The sequence below is a fragment of the Eleutherodactylus coqui genome, chromosome 5 (assembly GCF_035609145.1).
Source record: "Eleutherodactylus coqui strain aEleCoq1 chromosome 5, aEleCoq1.hap1, whole genome shotgun sequence".
NCBI lineage: Eukaryota > Metazoa > Chordata > Amphibia > Anura > Eleutherodactylidae > Eleutherodactylus > Eleutherodactylus coqui.
The window spans coordinates 266,276,087-266,295,739 of record NC_089841.1 but is presented as its reverse complement, the minus strand read 5'-3'; the positions used below and the strand labels follow the sequence as shown (position 1 = coordinate 266,295,739).

General features: G+C 43.8%; 1 protein-coding gene across 2 annotated transcripts in view; it reads right to left on the bottom strand.

The window, feature by feature from the left end:
- Window positions 1-7,861, bottom strand: part of LRRC25 (leucine rich repeat containing 25) — a 43,683-nt gene extending 35,822 nt beyond the window's left edge. For both annotated transcript variants that reach the window (XM_066604635.1, XM_066604636.1), the window contains exon 1: window positions 7,726-7,861. In XM_066604635.1, the coding sequence (XP_066460732.1) occupies window positions 7,726-7,801 (76 nt within the window). In that variant the 5' untranslated portion in view covers window positions 7,802-7,861. The remainder of the gene's footprint in view (window positions 1-7,725) is intronic.
- Between the last annotated feature and the right edge of the window lie 11,792 nt (window positions 7,862-19,653).

The window sequence follows — 19,653 nt, the reverse complement described above, 5'->3', positions numbered from 1 at the left end:
ACAGGCGGTTGAGCCGTTTACTTGCAAAATAACTTGAATAACCGTGGAGAACAGTCCATACAATTTACATTCCCCGGCAAGACACTGGTGCAGGAGGACTCGTGGTGTGACGGGGAGGAATCATGGGAGGACAGAGGGATTACACAGGCCTAGTTATCTGTGGTTCTCTGGTCCCGGCCAATCTTCATCTTGCACTCTCCAACTCTCTACCGGTTCACACTCAAAGGGTAGAACATACACTCAGCGCTGCACGGTGGGCTCTTGCAGGCTTGTGCCTCATCTCTTGCTCTTCAATGACAGGGCTTGGGTTGAAAGGACCCAAGACACACAAGACGCTCAGCTTCCTCCATCTTCCCTGCACACAGGCTCCTGACTTGAGTATACCAAGCAGAAGGCTGATGGAAAAGCCTCACTCATGCACCTTGCAACCACATACCGTATATACCGGCGTATAAGACGACTTTTGAACCCCGAAAAATCTGCTCTGAAGTCGGGGGTCGTCTTATACGCCGGTAATACAAAAAAAAAGTGTCAAAAAAAAAAATCAGTACTCACCTCCCCCGGCGGTCTGTCGCGCTCCGGCAGGCCATCGCTCCCATCTGGTCCCGGCAGAACATTGCTTTCTGAATGCGGGGCTTGAAATCCCCGCCTCCAGAAAGCTAATACACACGCCGTCAGCCAGTTACAGCCATTCAATGACAGCATTGAATGGCTGTGATTGGCTGAAGGTGCACGTGTGTTAGCAATCACACCCATTCAATGATGTCATTGAATAGTGTGATTGGCTGAAGCCACGTGTGTTTTAGCCAATCACAGCCATTCAATGATGTCATTGAATGGCTGTAACTGGCTGACGGCGTGTGTATTAGCTTTCTGGAGGCGGGGATTTCAAGCCCCGCATTCAGAAAGAAATGCTGCTCCGGGGACGAGGAGCGAGCGACATCCTGCCGGAGTGCGACAGAACGCCGGGGGAGGTGAGTAATGATTTTTTTTTTTCTCCACTGTATTACCGGCGTATAAGGTGAAAGTTGGGGGGTCGTCTTATACGCCCCGTCGCCTTATACGCCGGTATATACGGTATATAAAACAAGGTCATATGACATACAAAAGATACATTTCCAGTCAGTAACCCATTCAGTGCTGCAGCTATGCAATACACATCATATTTACTCACATAGAAGACACTGACAATACACATAAGCACAAGACAACATAGATCATTCAGAAACATCCAGAACGTTCTCCATATCAACTTCTGTACTCTACACATAGATTACAAATGTGTCACTTCTTGACGTGAATTATGCATTGGGAATTCCGAACAGGATTTACCAAATAAAAAAAGGCTAAATCGTACATAGCTTTGAAAAAAACCCAGAAGCATCCAATCAAGAAAAATGGAGAAATGCCTTAAAATATGGACCAAATGGATTGTATTTAGGAACTAGCGTACCCGTCGCGCGTTGCTGCGAAGACAGACATACATACATACATTCGTTTTTATATATCTAGACTAGCGTACCCGTCGCGCGTTGCTGCGAAGACAGACAGACATACATACATTCGTTTTTATATATCTAGATGACGGCAGCAGCGACCACTGAGGTTTTGTAGGCCGCTGCTTCCCCCTTGCAGGCTGAATAAAATAGCCGTTGTGTGGAACATCCAATTTATCCGGCTGCTGTGGCTTCTTGGGAAGATAGCCTAGTACATGTTTGCCCACTTCCAACTCCAATGGAGACTGACTGTAAATGGCTGGCGTGCTCTAGTATTTATGGTTTCAAGCTGTACGTGTCATTGCATACAGTCTATCTATCTATCTATCTATCTATCTATCTATCTATCTATCAGGGTTATTGCATACAGTCTATCTATCTATCTATCTATCTATCTATCAGGGTTATTGCATACAGTCTATCTATCTATCTATCTATCTATCTATCTATCTATCTATCTATCTATCTATCAGGGTTATTGCATACAGTCTATCTATCTATCTATCTATCTATCTATCTGGGTTATTGCATACAGTCTATCTATCTATCTATCTATCTATCTATCTGGGTTATTGCATACAGTCTATCTATCTATCTATCTATCTGGGTTATTGCATACAGTCTATCTATCTATCTATCTATCTATCTGGGTTATTGCATACAGTCTATCTATCTATCTATCTATCTATCTGGGTTATTGCATACAGTCTATCTATCTATCTATCTATCTATCTATCTATCTATCTATCTATCTATCTATCAGGGTTATTGCATACAGTCTATCTATCTATCTATCTATCTATCTATCTATCTATCAGGGTTATTGCATACAGTCTATCTATCTATCTATCTATCTGGGTTATTGCATACAGTCTATCTATCTATCTATCTATCTATCTATCTATCTATCTATCTATCTATCTATCTGGGTTATTGCATACAGTCTATCTATCTATCTATCTATCTATCTATCTATCTGGGTTATTGCATACAGTCTATCTATCTATCTATCTATTTATCTATCTATCTATGACATCAGGAAATGAGAGAATTAGATTCCGTACGTAAAATTTGAACGCTAATTCTTTGGCGCTTTGAATTGAATAATCGAGTTGGGACCCATTAACTTTTCCTATTTATGACATAATCAATGCTCGTGCAAATTTCAAGTTTCTATGACATTGGGAAGTGAGAGAATTAAATTCCGTACGTAAAATTTGGACGCTAATTCTTTTGCGCTTAGAATTGAATAATCGAGTTGGGATGAGACATAAGGCCTTGCCCATAAGCATTCCCCAACCTCCAAGAACTGAACCTACCTACCTGAATGAGATTTTGTAGGCCGCTGCTTCCCCCTTGCGGGCTGAATAAAATAGCCGTTGGGTGGAACATACAATTTATCCGGCTGCTGTGGCTTCTTAGGAAGATATCCTAGTACTTGTTTACCCACTTCCAACTCCAATGGTAATTGGCTGGCGTGCTCTAGTGGTTCCAAGCTGTACGTGTCATAATAGAGCCTTAATGACATCACAATGCAGCTTTATAGAACATGTTGGGGCATGTTCAAGGGCGTCCGATGTTGATGACATCAGTGATGACATCACAATAGCAGGTGGCTTACTTATTCGATCTACGTGGGGGGGGGGCGTAACTTTCGACGACGCTCGCGCGCCATTTATCGTAGGATATTTGTACTATGCCTATAATCTTCCCAGGAGTGTACTTAACAACTTCCCAAAGTTTCATGGCGATCGGATGAATGGTGTAGTAGCGCATAAAGGACAAACACGCACGCACGCACGCACGCACGCAGACAGACATACATTCAATTTTATATATATAGATGACGGCAGCAGCGACCACTGAGGTTTTGTAGGCCGCTGCTTCCCCCTTGCAGGCTGAATAAAATAGCCGTTGTGTGGAACATCCAATTTATCCGTCTGCTGTGGCTTCTTGGGAAGATAGCCTAGTACATGTTTGCCCACTTCCAACTCCAATGGAGACTGACTGTAAATGGCTGGTGTGCTCTAGTATTTATGGTTTCAAGCTGTACGTGTCATTGCATACAGTCTATCTATCTATCTATCTATCTATCTATCTATCTATCTATCTATCAGGGTTATTGCATACAGTCTATCTATCTATCTATCTATGACATCAGGAAATGAGAGAATTAGATTCCGTACGTAAAATTTGAACGCTAATTCTTTGGCGCTTTGAATTGAATAATCGAGTTGGGACCCATTAACTTTTCCTATTTATGACATAATCAATGCTCGTGCCAAATTTCAAGTTTCTATGACATTGGGAAGTGAGAGAATTAAGTTGGGATGAGACATAAGGCCTTGCCCATAAGCATTCCCCAACCTCCAAGAACTGAACCTACCTACCTGAATGAGATTTTGTAGGCCGCTGCTTCCCCCTTGCGGGCTGAATAAAATAGCCGTTGGGTGGAACATACAATTTATCCGGCTGCTGTGGCTTCTTAGGAAGATATCCTAGTACTTGTTTACCCACTTCCAACTCCAATGGTAATTGGCTGGCGTGCTCTAGTGGTTCCAAGCTGTACGTGTCATAATACAGCCTTAATGACATCACAATGCAGCTTTATAGAACATGTTGGGGCATGTTCAAGGGCGTCCGATGTTGATGACATCAGTGATGACATCACAATAGCAGGTGGCTTACTTATTCGATCTACGTGGGGGGGGGGGCGTAACTTTCGACGACGCTCGCGAGCCATTTATCGTAGGATATTTGTACTATGCCTATAATCTTCACAGGAGTGTACTTAACAACTTCCCAAAGTTTCATGGCGATCGGATGAATGGTGTAGTAGCGCATAAAGGACAAACAGACACGCACGCAGACACGCACGCACGCAGACAGACATACATTCAATTTTATATATATAGATAAATAAATATGTCCCTATATCTATGTCACATAGCCACACAATATATTTCTTTACTGGAACATAACATCTCTATATTTTTTTAAATGGATCACGAAAGCAGAGTCTTCCCCAATCCTTCCCTTGCTTCGGTCCCCTTTCCCTTCATTCCTGATCATTTGCATTTTCCGTTCAAGATGTAACATAATGCCCTGTCAACTTTATTTGTTCCTATCTCTGATTATTGGAAAATGTAACCCCCAGTTTTTCCCTCCATCCCCTTTTTCCTTTCTGTACCTACCCCCATAATTCATAAATAAAGAACTTGTACAAAAAGTAAAAAAGCCTAAATCTGCATGTGGATCCACAGTCCTTTAGCTGCATAGCTGCAGCAGAAATGTATAGCTCAGTTGTGGATTTCTGCCGCAGTTTGATGGGGCAGGATCAGCGCAGAAAAATCCATGTCAAATTCCATCTGAATATACCCTGTCAGTGCCAATATACAGTGTAACAGTATTCACATACAGCACTGCCCACAAATACAACTCTGCTCCTCTCCACAACCGTTACCATATCTCCGCATGTACTGGCCGGCAGTGAGCGGCGTAGCAGAGGACGTTGGGCACATCTGACGGTTATCATTCATGAGCCATAGAGATTGGAGCTGGGATGAGACAATAAAGGAGGACAGGTGGCTCATTCCTGCCATGGTGAGAGGGGGTGTCATCTGTTCTCCTGTGTCCATGTGGGCAGCTTTATGACATCAAGACTCAACATCAAGTCTAAGACGAGTTGTGTGACCCAAAAATTTCTGCACCTTTTCTGTGATTTGCTGTCGCAAGACTGAATATAAAGCTGCAATTTGGCTGTAAAGAAAAAGGCCTAATTGCAGACAGGTCACAGGCAAGTCAGTCCCAAGGGCCTTGTATTGTAGTCTGGGGTGGAACCAATCACCGTAGAGCCTAAAATATGACATTTATTTCAAATATAGATAAAAAACTTAGTAAGTAGCCAAAAGGATACATAAAGATACTTTCAGCCTGAAAACACTACTGTCCTTACCATAAATAATAACATTGTGTGTTCTCAAAAATAATCTTAATGCTCCCCAAGATCCTGTATCCCTTAAGAACGTTGCCAATTTCTAACCTATTCACAATCTTTTCCCCTTTCCACAAACAAATGAATGCATACATCTGGCAAAAATCAAAACCCTGGGTCGCTTTCCATACAGTTACTAAATTCAGGAAACACCATTCACTCCTATAGACCAACCCAAATTGTTATGCACCTCCCACCTCTAGTGACTTTCCATAAATCTTTTTCTCTTTCGGAACTGCCACCGATGCTTTTAATACAAGGATCTCTCTCCACATGGAAAGAATGTCTTACAAAAAACACGGAATCACAAAACAATCAGAAAACTCCCTTTCCCTTTTCAGCATTAAATCATCTAAGCCCGAGTCTGTCCACTGAAGCATGGTCCTGCTCGGGAATGAAATCAGTCATAGACTTCTATCATCACAACCAACTTATACCTTTTTACTGTTACAAGAAAGACACAAAGTTCCCTCATCAGAATTCTACAATTTTATCCAAATCAGGAAATTTCTCCGCTGCCACCCAGATACATACGTCTACATCTCAATGTTCTTGAGGGACCAGACACTGAACCCCACCAATACTCTACAAAAAAACACAAAGCATATTTATTCACTCCTTTCAGATAACATCTTTCCTGGGGAGAACCGGGCACTTCTTAAAATGGGAAAGAAACCTAGCGAGCCAGTTCTCTATTAGGGATTGTGTTGTGGGAGGTATAGGGTACATCCCCAGCAGCTGATTGGCTGTTAGTTGCCTGATGCCCTTCGTGCTCCCTGCAATGCCCCCGGCGGTAAAAATGTATTACCACAGGCCTGCCTGTCATACAATCCCCGCGACCCAGAAGTCGGCCTCCGCTCTGTGTGTGAGTGCAGTGGTCAGTGTTGCTGGTGGCACTTATTTCAAGGGACAGCAGTGCTATGCAGCTGCCAAAGGCACCGCAGGAAGATCGCACTGTTGTCGGCAGCATAGAGGGCATGGACAGCGTCTGGCGGCATCGTCTGGTGGAGATAAATAAAAGCGAGAATTGTTGGCCACCGGGGACACATACAGTAGCAGAGCCGGCAGGGCAGAATTGAGCATTGTGGACACGCACAGCAGGCTTGAGGGGACATGATGGGAGAGCAGCAGGAGAAGCTCACAGAGCAGCATGAAGAGTTACAGCAGCGGTACTGCTAATATTTCCTCTTGTCCGCTGGCACCGCGCCACCTCCATCTGCTCTGTGTCTCCCTGTCCCCCGCAGGCTTTGAGCCGCTGTCAAGGTATCCGCGACCCCTGTCTCCACTGAGTTCTGCCGCCGTCAAGTCAGCCAATCAAGAGCTGTGGGGGTTCCCTATATCTCCTGCAGGACAAACCCAGGTCTCCACCCATTTTTCTGGTGGAGACAAGATACAACAGTACCCATCGCCCTTCCCAACCTGTATGATATACAGGAGAACAATATATTATGCAACCCAATCCCAAAGAAGTTGGTCCACTGTGTAAAATGCATATGAGAAAAAAGAATACAATATTTGTAAATCTCATCTAACCATATTTTATTCCCAATGAAACACAGAACATATCAGAGGTGGGAAGGAGACATTGTTCTATTTCATTAAAAAAAAATCATTCATTTAGAAACTGATGACAGCAACACATCTCACAAAAACCTTTTACATAAATTTGCATTTTACACAGTGTTCCAACGTCTTTGAAATTGAAAATGTTACCCATTTCAGATTATTGAAGTTTTGAGCCGGCAAGGAATTTTGGGAGATTTCAGCTTTGAAGTCAAGAGCATCACAAAAGTGCTTCTACTTTAAGATAAGGACTGTAACTGAAAGTCGGTACAAGATAACAGAATAGATTCACAGTTACACAGGTTTTTATGCAAAATTTATATTCAAAAGGGCAAAGGCAAAATCATTTTGTTCCTTTCATCACAGGGGCAAGGCTTGTTCCCCCAGTACAGTCCTAAGGACTCTTTCTAAATTACCAATAATCTGACGACCTTTACTTCTAACAGAGTTCACTGTCCAATAGTCACTGGACCAAGCCAATGTTTTTTCTATATCTGGCATCCCCAAGCTGCTAAACTAGTAAAATACGATATGCATATTCGACAAGCTGAAAGAATAGAACAATAAACGCCACATCTTGCTTAAAAACTAATGTTTTAAGTAGAAGGCTTAAATATAAACTGCAATGTTTTTGCTTATTAAATATATTATAGGTAAACTATTCTCACTAACCTATTAGCGCGTAGCAGTATTTCCTTGCAATGTCTCGTTGTGAGGTTCCGTTCTGCCTGTTCCACAGGTGCAGCATATAAGGGACACTGCTGTGTGATCACGGCATCCAAGGCAGCCGATGGACAGTGAGTTTTCACTCATTCGGTACTGGATGCCGAGAAATGAAAACAGGAACAGCAGTATTTCAACATTAACTTCTTCTTTTCACACAGGATATGACAGATCCCAGCAATGTTACTTAGTAGTCACCTTTAAGAAGATATCTCTGTGTTGTTTTATTGGCTCAGCAGCTCTGACCACGGTCTACAAGTGAAAACCACACAAATATACAATTTTAGCTTTTTAACAGAAGAATTAGCTCTGGTGTTAAAAAAAAAATGCATCACTAATATTTTGTACTAATTAAAACCCAATAGAGAAACATTTTCCATTTTTCTAATCAATTCTTTTTTCGATTGTACATTTCCTGACCTACATTTAACAGCCTTTAGAGATATGCTTTACGGCTGCTTTATGGGCCATTCACACAATGGACAGGAGGGGACCCATTGACTTGTATGGAGACTGTTCTAGACATGCTCTGCGCCCTGTACAGGGGGCATTGTGCAAGGAGGGAAAGGAGGTAGTCACAGCTGATCACCTATTGTGAATGGTGGATCCTGTGTTATCTATATATTGCTGTTATCTGGCATTGTAGACAGGGACAGATTAAGGTTGCCCCCTGTATGGAGCAGTTAGGATGTCCCCCATCCCTTTCCTGCTGCTCAATTGGAACAATTATTTTGCCATATATTTTTTGCTCAAAAACGTTAGCAAAATGAAAGGAACAAAAAGGCTGCAGTGCATCTCAGCAAATTTTTAGGCCACACTCCTTTTACATTAAGCCAAACCCCTTTGTATCCCTTCACAGTAATAATGCCTGATAATGATCCTCTCACAATAACAGTGCCCCTCAGTGACCTTCTGTCCAGACTCGAACCCAGGGGCTCCTGTGCTCCAAGGGGCAGCTCTACCTGCTGAGCCATTCAACCCTGTGGACAGCTCACCTGCTGAGTCTGTCCTTGGCTCTTGTTCCTGTAAGTCTGGCTCCTGTTTCCCAGTTAGCTTCACCCTGCACTAATTGGATTTTCTATATAAACCTGGCCCTGGCCCTCCCTCATTGCATGTTTATTGTGCCCCGAGCCTTTAACTAAGCGCTCTCTCTGTGCGTATCTGTCAAGTGGATCGTCATTTGTGTACAGAACCCCGGCTGCTTCCCTGACTAAGTACCTGCTTAAACCCTCTATGTTGCATCATCGTCTTATGTACCAAACCCCTGCTGCCTCCCTGAATACGGCCCTGTTTAAACCCTCTGTTCTGCATTGCCATCTTGTGCATGGACATCTGCCTCACTCAATTAGGTTACCCTCAAGTGGCGGTTACCAACAGGAGACTCATATCCTGCACCAGAATCGTGACAAAATAACACGCCCACCAACAAACATGGAGTCCATCATAGCCACCTTAAGGCAACAAGTCGTGGAACTGCAAGACTTCTGTTCCACCTATCAGGAGGTTTCTACCTTACAAAAAGAGGTAGATATGTTACAATGACAATCACTTGAGTTGCGCAGTTCAGATGCAGAGGTTCGCATGCCATTACCATGAAATCCGTTCTGTTTATCACCACAGAATAAAGGTGATGTTAATTATTAACCTGTTAGAAGGTGAAGCACTTGCTAAGGCCTCTAAATATGTGGAAAATAACAGTAACCTTCTTAATGACCTCCACACCTTCATTACAGCTATTGATCAAGTGTTCAATGACCCCAATCGCTGTGCAACTGCCGAAGGAAAAGTGCATAACCTCCAACAGGGACAGTGTTTGGTTGCCGAGTATGCCGAGTTTCATCATTGAGCCACTGATACCACATGAAACCCCGCACAGAAGAGTCAGTTCCAAAGAGGCCTTTCGGAATGTGTTAAAGACGAGCTGGCCAGAGAGGAGAGCCCGGACAATTTGGAAGACTTTATTCAACTGAGTATTAGAATTGATCAGAAGCTTACTGAATGGCGAAAGAAGAAGCTGCGGACTTTCAGAAATAAACCACCCTATTCGTTCAGTCAATCCAACACCCAACAAAGGGTGAAATCTTCACCTGAATCAATGCAGATTGATGCCATCTGCAAAAACCTCTCCATGGCTGAGAAAGAGAGGCCCTGCTCAAAGAGTTTATGCCTGTATTGTGGGGGTTCAGGAGACTATGCTATGAACTGTCCAAGTACGTTCCAGAGAACCATCACCCTCGCCCATGCCAAGACCATACTTAACCCTGCCATTCCTAAACAGCTGGATAATGCTCTGTCAGCCATTCCATCTCTAACCCAAGAGGATACTGAGAGACATCACTCATCCCTCCATTTTGTTATCCCTATTTAGGTCTGTATGGGGAGCCATAGAATTCTATGCACCACAATGTTAGATTCAGGAGCTGGAGGAAATAACATGGACTGCCAATACACTCTTGATAATGATATTTCAACTAGAGCTAATGATATTTCAACTAGTTGATATGGAAACGGTCGATGGACCCCCTTTAGCTTCTGGATCTGTCACTGAGGAAACAATTAAACCAGAAATCTGCACTGAACTGGGCCATCAAGAAACAATTAGTTTTTACCTCATCTCCTCTCCTCTCCAAAATTTCCAGTTATCCTAGGAATCCCTTGGTTCTGCCATCAACTGGGGATCAAGAACTACTACCTTCACCTCAGAGTATTATAGGGTGAATTGTCAATCAAAGCTGTCAACTTGCAGTCAGGGCCAAGACTCTTAAAGTGAAATTGCTGGAGGGGCTCTGTGCAGCCAAAATCTTTACCAAATTGAATCTCAGAGAAGCATATAATGTTATACAGATCCTCCCCAGGGATGAATGGAAGACTGCTTTCAGAACAAGATAAGGACACTTTGAATAGCTAGTCTAGTTCTGTCTTTTCAATGTTCCTTCCACCTTTTCAGTATTTTATTAACAATGTGTTTCAAGATCTGTTGAATCAAGTTGTGGTGGCCTACCTTGAATGACATCCTTATTTTTTCTAATAACTTGGAGGAACATCATAGCCACGTTCGATTGGTCTTCAAGTGACTCCGGAAGAAGTGTCTATATCAAATTAGAGAAATATGAATTTGAGCAGACCTGGATACAATTTCTGGGGCATATCATCTCTCCAAATAGTCTGAGTACAGATCCTAGCGAGATTAAGGCTGCTGTGGATTGGCATGCTCTGAAAAACGTAAAAGACGTCCAACACTTTGTTGGATTTGCAGATTTTTACAGAAAATTCGTAAAGGACTTCTCAAAAAGCATCTTGCCTGTCACCACTCTCACAAAGAAAGTGCAAGCATTTTCATGGTCCCCAGAAGCCCAGGATGCTTTCGAGAGAGTAAAGACCCTCTTTACATCTGCACAAGCACTGGTCCACTCAAATCCTGAGTTGCAATTTGCCATAGAAGTTGACGTCTCCGATTCGGCAGTGGGAGATATCGTGTCACAATGAGCTGGAGGTAAGATGCAGCTGCATCTATGTGTGTTTCTATCATATATCTTATTGTCCGTGGAAAGAAACTATTACATTGGGAATAAGGAACATTTAGCCATTAAGGTAGCCTTCTCTGAATGGAGACCTCTTTCATCATCCAGTGACCGTTCTTACAGACTATAAGAATTTAGAATTTTTCCGTACAGCCAAAAGATTATCATAAAGACAAGCACAGTGGGCCTTATTCTTTTCAAGGTTTAACTTTATCGTCTCCTACTGCTCAGGTTCCAGAAATGGTAAGACTGATGCCTTGTCGAGGATTCTTGTTGAATCTGGGAAAGAGGCTGATACTGACAGTATTATTCTGGTTCCAACAAATTTCCTATAGATTCTCAGCCCAGAAGAACTACTAACAAGGTTTAAAGAAGAGTATGAAAATGATCCTTTCCTCAATCAGCCTTTCAGGGAGGTAGAACTTTCATTTAAGAGTGGGTTCTGGATGTAAGAAAATAGACTGTACATTTCAGACACAGGTCAACTTGAAGTTTTAAGATAGATCCATGCCTCTAAATTTGCTGAACATCGTGGAATCACAAAGACTTTGGACATGGCCTTAGGCATCACTATTACTCTATCTTCTGCTTTCCACCCCCAGTCCAATGGTCAGACCGAAAGAATGAATCAGGCTTTGCAACAATATCTCCAATGTTTTATCTCCCACCTTCAGATGATTGGGTGGATTACCTACCGATGGCGGAATTCACTTCCAACAATGCCAGACATTGTTCAACCTCTGAGAGTCCATTTTTTACAAATTATGCGCTACATCATGTCTTCATTCCTGGCCTCCCTGTCCAGACTCCCATCCCCACTGTCACCCACAGACTTATAACGTTGCAGGGAATTCAAGAGAAGTAAAAAGGAGCTTTACGTGAGGCTGCAGAAAGTTATAGGCAAGCAGCAAATAGACATCGCAAAGCCTTCGCTACCTGTCAGGTAGGGGATAAAGTATAGCTATTAACTAAAAATCTTAAAAGCCGTGTTCCTTCTCCCAAGCTCAGGCAAGAAATTTTGGGGCCTTTCCATTCATGGCAAAGGTAGGCCAAGTGGCATTTCATCTGGACCTGGCTGGCGAATTGAGCATCCATCTAGTTTTTTCACATGCCACCCCTTAAGATATGCAAAGAAAATCCCTTTCCAGGAAAGACTCATGAAGTCGAAAAGATTCTAGACTTCAGAATGTGTAGAAGAATGGAAAGATTATGGTTGGAGAATTCTTGGGAATCGGCTTGCAATGTCCATGCCCCTGACCTCAGGGAAAGCTGGCAACTGAGACATCCAGAGGCCATCCTGGAAGGAGGGGCAACTGTCACGATTTAAACCCATGAGCTTCTATACTCCAGGTGCCAGCTCTACCTGCTGAGCCGTTCAGGCCTCTGGACAGCTCCCTTGCTGAATCTGTCCTTGGCTCTTTTCCCTGCAAGTCTTGTTCCTGTTTCCCATTTAGCTCCACCCTGCATAAATTGGATTTCCTATATAAACCTGGCCCTTCCTCTCCCTCATTGTTTGTTTATTGTGCCCAGAGGCTTTAACCAAGTGCTCTCTGTGGCTTTCTTACAAGTGCGTGATCATCTTTGTGTACCGAACCTCACTTGATTACGCTACCTCCAGTGGCGATTATAAGCAAGAGACTCCAGACCTGCGTCAGAATCGTGACACCCCCCTTTACAGTACTTTTATATCTCTAAATAAGTCAGATACCATTTCTACACGATAATAATGATAACTCTTAAAGGGGTTGTCCCGCGAAAGCAAGTGGGGTTATACACTTCTGTATGGCCATATTAATGCACTTTGTAATGTACATTGTGCATTAATTATGAGCCATACAGAAGTTATAAGAAGTTATTCACTTACCTGTTCCGTTGCTAGCGTCCTCGTCCCCATGGTGCCGTCTAATTTTCAGCATCTAATCGCCGGATTAGACGCGCTTGCGCAGTCCGGTCTTCTTCTCTTCTGAATGGGGCCGCTCGTGCCGGAGAGCGGCTCCGTGTAGCTCCGCCCCGTCACGTGCCGATTCCAGGCAATCAGGAGGCTGGAATCGGCAATGGACCGCACAGAAGCCCTGCGGTCCACCGAGGGAGAAGGTCCCGGCGGCCATCTTCACCAGGTAAGTAAGAAGTCACCGGAGCGCGGGGATTCAGGTAAGCACTGTCCGGTTTTCTTTTTTAACCAGTGCATCGGGTTTGTCTCGCGCCGAACGGGGGGGCTGTTGAAAAAAACAAAAAACCGTTTCGGCGCGGGACAACCCCTTTAAGTTACCTCCACTGATCTGAGGTGACGTCATTTCTGATAGGCATCATTCTCTTGTCCTTTTCTTCTCTATTCGGGCTAAGATGGCAATGATGACTTCTCACAGTCACAGCTTGTCTCTGCAATGGTTGACACAGATAACTTTGGCGCCTTCTTATCCATCAGCCTGTTTCTTCCCTGTATAAATTATCCCCTTTCTGTGCTGGTGGGAAAAAAAAATACCTGTTTCGCTCACCCCAAGCCACTGTATACTATGCTTGTGTTAGGTTGTGTGTCAGGGACCTGTGGTTCTACAGGTTTCCAGAAGCACAGCTTCGAAGGTGAGGGTTAGTTGAGCTGGCTGGGTGTAGTATTCTCCACCAGCCAATCCACTCTGGTCTGCTGCATTTAAATACCAGCATCTCTTGATAGTGTATGCTGCTCATTTAGGTGCTTTACTCTGTGTTAATCCCACTTAGAGCTGGCGTTATGCATGCTTGTCTGAAGTGTCTCTCTCACCTTCCCTGTGGACGCTCTGGGCACCTGTTGTCTCTCCCCTCCTTGCGTTTTAGGGGTGCGTGCATGGAGTAGTGTGTGGTACGGTGACTGCACAGGAGCATGTGCCCGCCAGTTTCTCCCTATCCCTTTACCGGTGGGGCCTCCAGATGTCTGATGTCTTATGTGTGTGTCAGGTGGGTGATGCCTGACACTCTTCCCAGTATGTCAGCATGGTGGCTGACTCTCTGTCCCCTTGGTATGAGGACACTTGGACAAGTTATGTTTCTGTTTGAATGTTAGTTCTGGGGAAGGTTCCTGTTCTATGTGGTGTGCATAACCCTGTGTGTTGGTGTGAACAGCAACTTGTCTTGTATGTCTGTGCAGGTGGCCAGACATGTGCTGTATGTGCAGTCCTGTTCTGTGTGGTATGCATAACCTTGTGTGTTGGTGTGAATAGTGACTTCTTCTCTATGTCTCTGCAAATGGCCAGACATGAGGTGTGAACTGTCGTGGTCTGTGTTCAGTGTGTGTGAGCAGTTTTGTGTCCCGTGTTTTGTACTTATCTCCAGATTCCTATTCAGGGATAGCCAGGTCCCAGATGAAGACAGTGGGGCTGTCCTTATCGGGACAATCACCCCGTTTTTAGACAAGGGTTCGCCACTTTCCCTGATTAGTAAGGGACAGGGGTTTTCCATCTTTAGCTGGAGTGGTTCAATTGGTCTATGCAACATGATGAGAGTTGTTGCGGTTTTATTAGGACACCATTGTGTGTCTATGCTTAGGAGTGGCGCTGTTGTGCGCCGCATGGACGTGACAGTCTGCACTGGTTGCAGGGATCTGTTAAATGATGAGATTGATAAATCATTGTACTCTGTTCACTGTTCTACTTTTGATCAATCTGTATCAGTTGTTAATTCTTTTGGGATGGGTGCTATCAAGACAAATGCGAATTTCCAATCTGCTTTTTGCCCATTGCCTATCTCTCCTGAGGCATTAAACTCTTTGGGCTTCATTTTGGAGGTTAGTTTTATTTTGATGTGTTTGACAGTGGGTTCCTCCTTGTCTTGTTGCTACTTTTCCCTCTTTCTGAAATGTGTGGTCGCAGTTGAAACAATGCAAGAAGGTTTGACTCATTATTTGGATGATTTTCTGTTTATGGGCCCTCCCAATTTGGATGTTTGTTTTAGGTTGTTGTCTGTTATTTTCTGAAACTTGCCTATTTTGGTGCGCGCCCTTAGCTGATGAGAAAACTGTTCTCTATATGCTTGGAGAATTTGGACATTTTCATTGATTTAGTTGCAGGGGAGTTTCTGTTGCCCACTGCAAAGATTGGCTCGGCTAATGACTGAGTGTATTGAGTAGGAATAATGAGGCTGTTAGAGACATTCAGCCTTTGTTGGGGTTGTTAGCATTTATGTCGTGGGTTATGCCTATAGGCCACGTATTTTGTAAACAATGGTCTTGTGCTATTGCTGCAATTGTAATCATGTGTATCCTATTCGGGTTGATAGGGAGATGCATGAGGATATATTAGTTTAATGTAAATTTTTGACAGATTTTAAAGATCTGTCTATTTGGCAAGAGGAGTGTTTCTGCTCATAATTTGAAGCGGGTAGGATTTGGCATTTTATGAGGTGGTCACTGCTGTGCAGAGCAGTGGCATTCTTCTTGGGTGGAGAGTGGTATTGTGGTAAATTTAGTGCTCTAGAGTTGTTTCCCACTTTGGTTTCCTTGGTATTATGGGGTCAGTTTTTTGCAAATCATTGCATGTTGTTTCATACTGATAAAATGTTCGCAATCAATTGTTTATCTTCTAAGGCCAGTCTCGCATGAGTGGATTTGAATTGTGGATTCCACAATCACTGTCAGCACAGACGATATGCAGTAATACCCGGGCATTGAACTTTCACCCCTTCCCTCAGAAGCACGGGTCAGAATTGTGGATTTTGCGAGTGGAATAAAAATCGCAGCATGCTCTATTTTAGCATAGATTCTGTGCATACGGACTCCATTGATCTCTATGATTATTTCAAGGTTCAATTCGAGGTTCAATCCCCGCTTGGTTCACGTAGCCGGCTCAAGGTTGACTCAGCCTTCTATCCTTCTGAGGTCGGTAAAATGAGTACCCAGTTTGCTGGTGGGTAAAAGATGACTGGGGAAGACAATGGCGAACCACCCCGCAAAAACAGTCTGCCAAGTAAATGTCAGTCAGGAGTCAGTCATGATTCAGTGCTTGCACCGGGGACTTTACCTTTACCATGTTAGTAAAACAAATAGGTGTGGTGATTTGCGAAATTGAGGTACCTATGATGCAAAAACTTTGAAGTTTTTTTAAGTCAGATATATTACAGAATCATTAAATACTAGCTGATATACCCGGCTTCGCCCAAGTTAATTTGATACGTGTTGTTCGCACAGAAAACCCTTGGTCCCCTTCTCTTCTCTATCTACACAGCCCCAATCGGACAAACCATCCACAGATTTGGCCTCCAAAACCATCTCTATGCTGATGACACCCAGTTATACACCTCTTCCCATGACATCTCAGCACCTTTCCTCCAAAATCTCAGTGATTGTCTGTCTGCTGTTTCTAACATCATGCCCTCCTTTTTTCTCAAACTTAATCTCTCAAAAACCGACCTCCTTGTCTTTACGCCCTCAACTAGCCGACCTCCCCCCAACATCTCCATATCAGTATCTGGCACCATCATAACCCCCAGACAGCACACCTGCTGCCTTGGAGGTCACACTGGACTCTGACGTCTCCTTTACCCATCCAATCTCTGGCCTGAACATGCCACCTGCACCTCAGAAATATTGCTAAAATTGGCCATTCCTAACCACGGACACACTAAATTCCTCATTCCCCCTTGTGCTTGCATTCATGTTTGTTGCTCTGTGGGTGGAAGCTGCAATGTGTTCTGTGTGTCTGATCTGGTTGCCAGACAGGGGGTGTGAACAGTCTTGTTCTATGTGGCATGCATTCCATGCTGTGTTAGTGTGAACTTGCCCTGCTCTGCTTGGATCACTTACCATCTCTGGGCTAGTTTGGTCCTAAAGTTCCAGGGTCGGCCATCCTTATCGGGACGATCGCCCTGCTGGGAGGCAGGTTTCATTTAATACAAATCTAGGAAATCCTTTTTTGTGGTAAATTACTAAAATCATAACAGGATCTTCATACTGCTGTTTACTTGTCTCAGTGTACACAGACACATACAGGTTCCTGGCCGTCTGGCCGCTAAATAACCCTCTCTACCATACAAGCCTACTGCCTCAAACACATAGCATAAAATCCATCACCTTGTACCCACCCAGTGTGCCAGTCTAAGGGCCGTCGACCCTTATCAGACTACTGCTTCTCCTAGGTAGCAGCAGGAGTTCCCCACCAGGTTAGTGCTTGGTCTCCAATGGACCAGAATGGACCTTGAAACCAACAATAAAGGGGAATTTCTGTTCTGCAACCGCATCCACCCGGTGTTGGCTGAATAATTAAAGACAGAAACTCCTTCTGTGCTGGAAGGAGCACCCAACGTATGGAGTGGGATCCAGCCCTCCATACAAGCATTTGTTCAGACATACGAACAAAATGCACTTACGAACAGGCTCCTGGAACTGAACCTGTTTGTAAGTAGGGGACTATCTGTGTGTGTGTGTGTGTGTGTATATATATATATATATATATATATATATGTATAATATAATGACTACCTTTAGTGGACCTATTTAAAAAGTACCTGAACTTTCACTACAGCGAGTTCTTGCTACATTGTCCATTTCAAGAAGCTAAATACGACCCCATGTAGCCTCATATAGGTCTATATGGGACTGTCCTCAGCTGCAGAAGGAGCTGATGTGGTAGGAGTGCTCCGAAATAAAAGTGCAGGTACTCTTTAACTATCTAACAGTTTTGCTTTAACAATGCTTGAGCTTGGAGAAAATGACCTTAAAGGGGTTGTCCCGCGCCGAAACGGGTTTTTTTTTTCAACCCCCCCCCCCCCCGTTCGGTACGAGACAACCCCGATGCAGGGGTTAAAAAAGAACACCGCACAGCGCTTACCTGAATCCCCGCGCTCCGGTGACTTCTTACTTACCTGCTGAAGATGGATGCCAGGATCTTCTACCTCGGTGGACCGCAGGGCTTCTGTGCGGTCCATTGCCGATTCCAGCCTCCTGATTGGCTGGAATCGGCACGTGACGGGGCAGAGCTACACGGATTCAGCATCCAGCACGAGCGGCCCCATTGAGGAAAGAAGAAGACCCGGACTGCGCAAGCGCGTCTAATTTGGCCATTAGACGCCGAAAATTAGACGGCCTCCATGGAGACGAGGACGCCAGCAACGGAGCAGGTAAGTGAAAAACTTCTTATAACTTCTGTATGGCTCATAATTAATGCACAATGTACATTACAAAGTGCATTAATATGGCCATACAGAAGTGTATAGACCCACTTGCTGCCGCGGGACAACCCCTTTAAACTTTAGCCCAAGCAGCATTTGGGCCGGGAAGGTAATTATTCTAAAGAATCTATCTCTGGATAAAATGGGGCTAGAGCCATGGTTTTAATATAAATTTATATTGCCTTTTTAGCTTCTCTTCTATCCCCATTAAAGCCAAGACAGAGCAGGTTGAGGTAGAAGCTGTAGGTGCAACTTGGAGCTGTAACTTCAGCATGTGCACAGGGAGGGGTAAGCACGGGGGAAAAAATGACAGTGTAGATGGATAGAAGAATGACCTATCCCAGTATTACGCCAGATACGCCAAAAAAAATAAATAAAATAAGAATTTTGGTATCGATGTAACCATACCGACCTGCAGAAAAAAGGATTGTGTCATACATGCTCTATAATTAACGCTTTAAAAAAAAATCTATGGCAGAATTGATGCGTTTTCTCTCTCTGCGATCATAAATAATAATAAAAAAAAATCTACAATATAGTCTATGTACCCCAAAAGGGCACCAATAAAAAGTACAGTTCGCCACGCAAAAAACAAGCCCTTATACGGCCGCGTCGACGAAAAAAATAAAAAAAGTTATGGCTTTAAGGGGTTAAACAATGAAACAAAGCAAAATGGTGTTCAAGGTAGAAATTCACTTTCAGTTTGTAGAGACTTAACAAATGCTCACATTGTATTTGCATATGTAGTCTAAAGTTGGTCCCCAAGCATTGAGGGAGGCAGTATAAGTAATCTGCTGTGTGGAAAGAGGGCTGACATAAAAGGAACATTTACATATACTCACATTTAAACAGACACAGGGCCAAAGTTTGGATTACAGACTGGATTTGTTCTATATAGTGTGACAATGCAGTAGCAAGAGTGGCCTGCAGGGGGCCTCTGAGCGTACTTACAGAGTTTGGCTACACAGGTTAAATTCCCCCTCCCTCACTAGCTCAGTGTCCTTGAAGCCAGAAGAGTTTAGGTCATTTGAGGCTTGTGGGGCCCTGAGGTCTATGTAGACCTGGTGGTAGTCTGTAAGGGAACCCGGAAGCATGGAGCAGATATGGGGTAATTGGCCCCTCGCTCATTGCCTGTTGGGGCGAAGTTGCATATGATATGCTGGACTGTGTGTATGCTGAATACGTTGCTTTGCCATGCTGAAACAAACGCTGGAGGAATCAG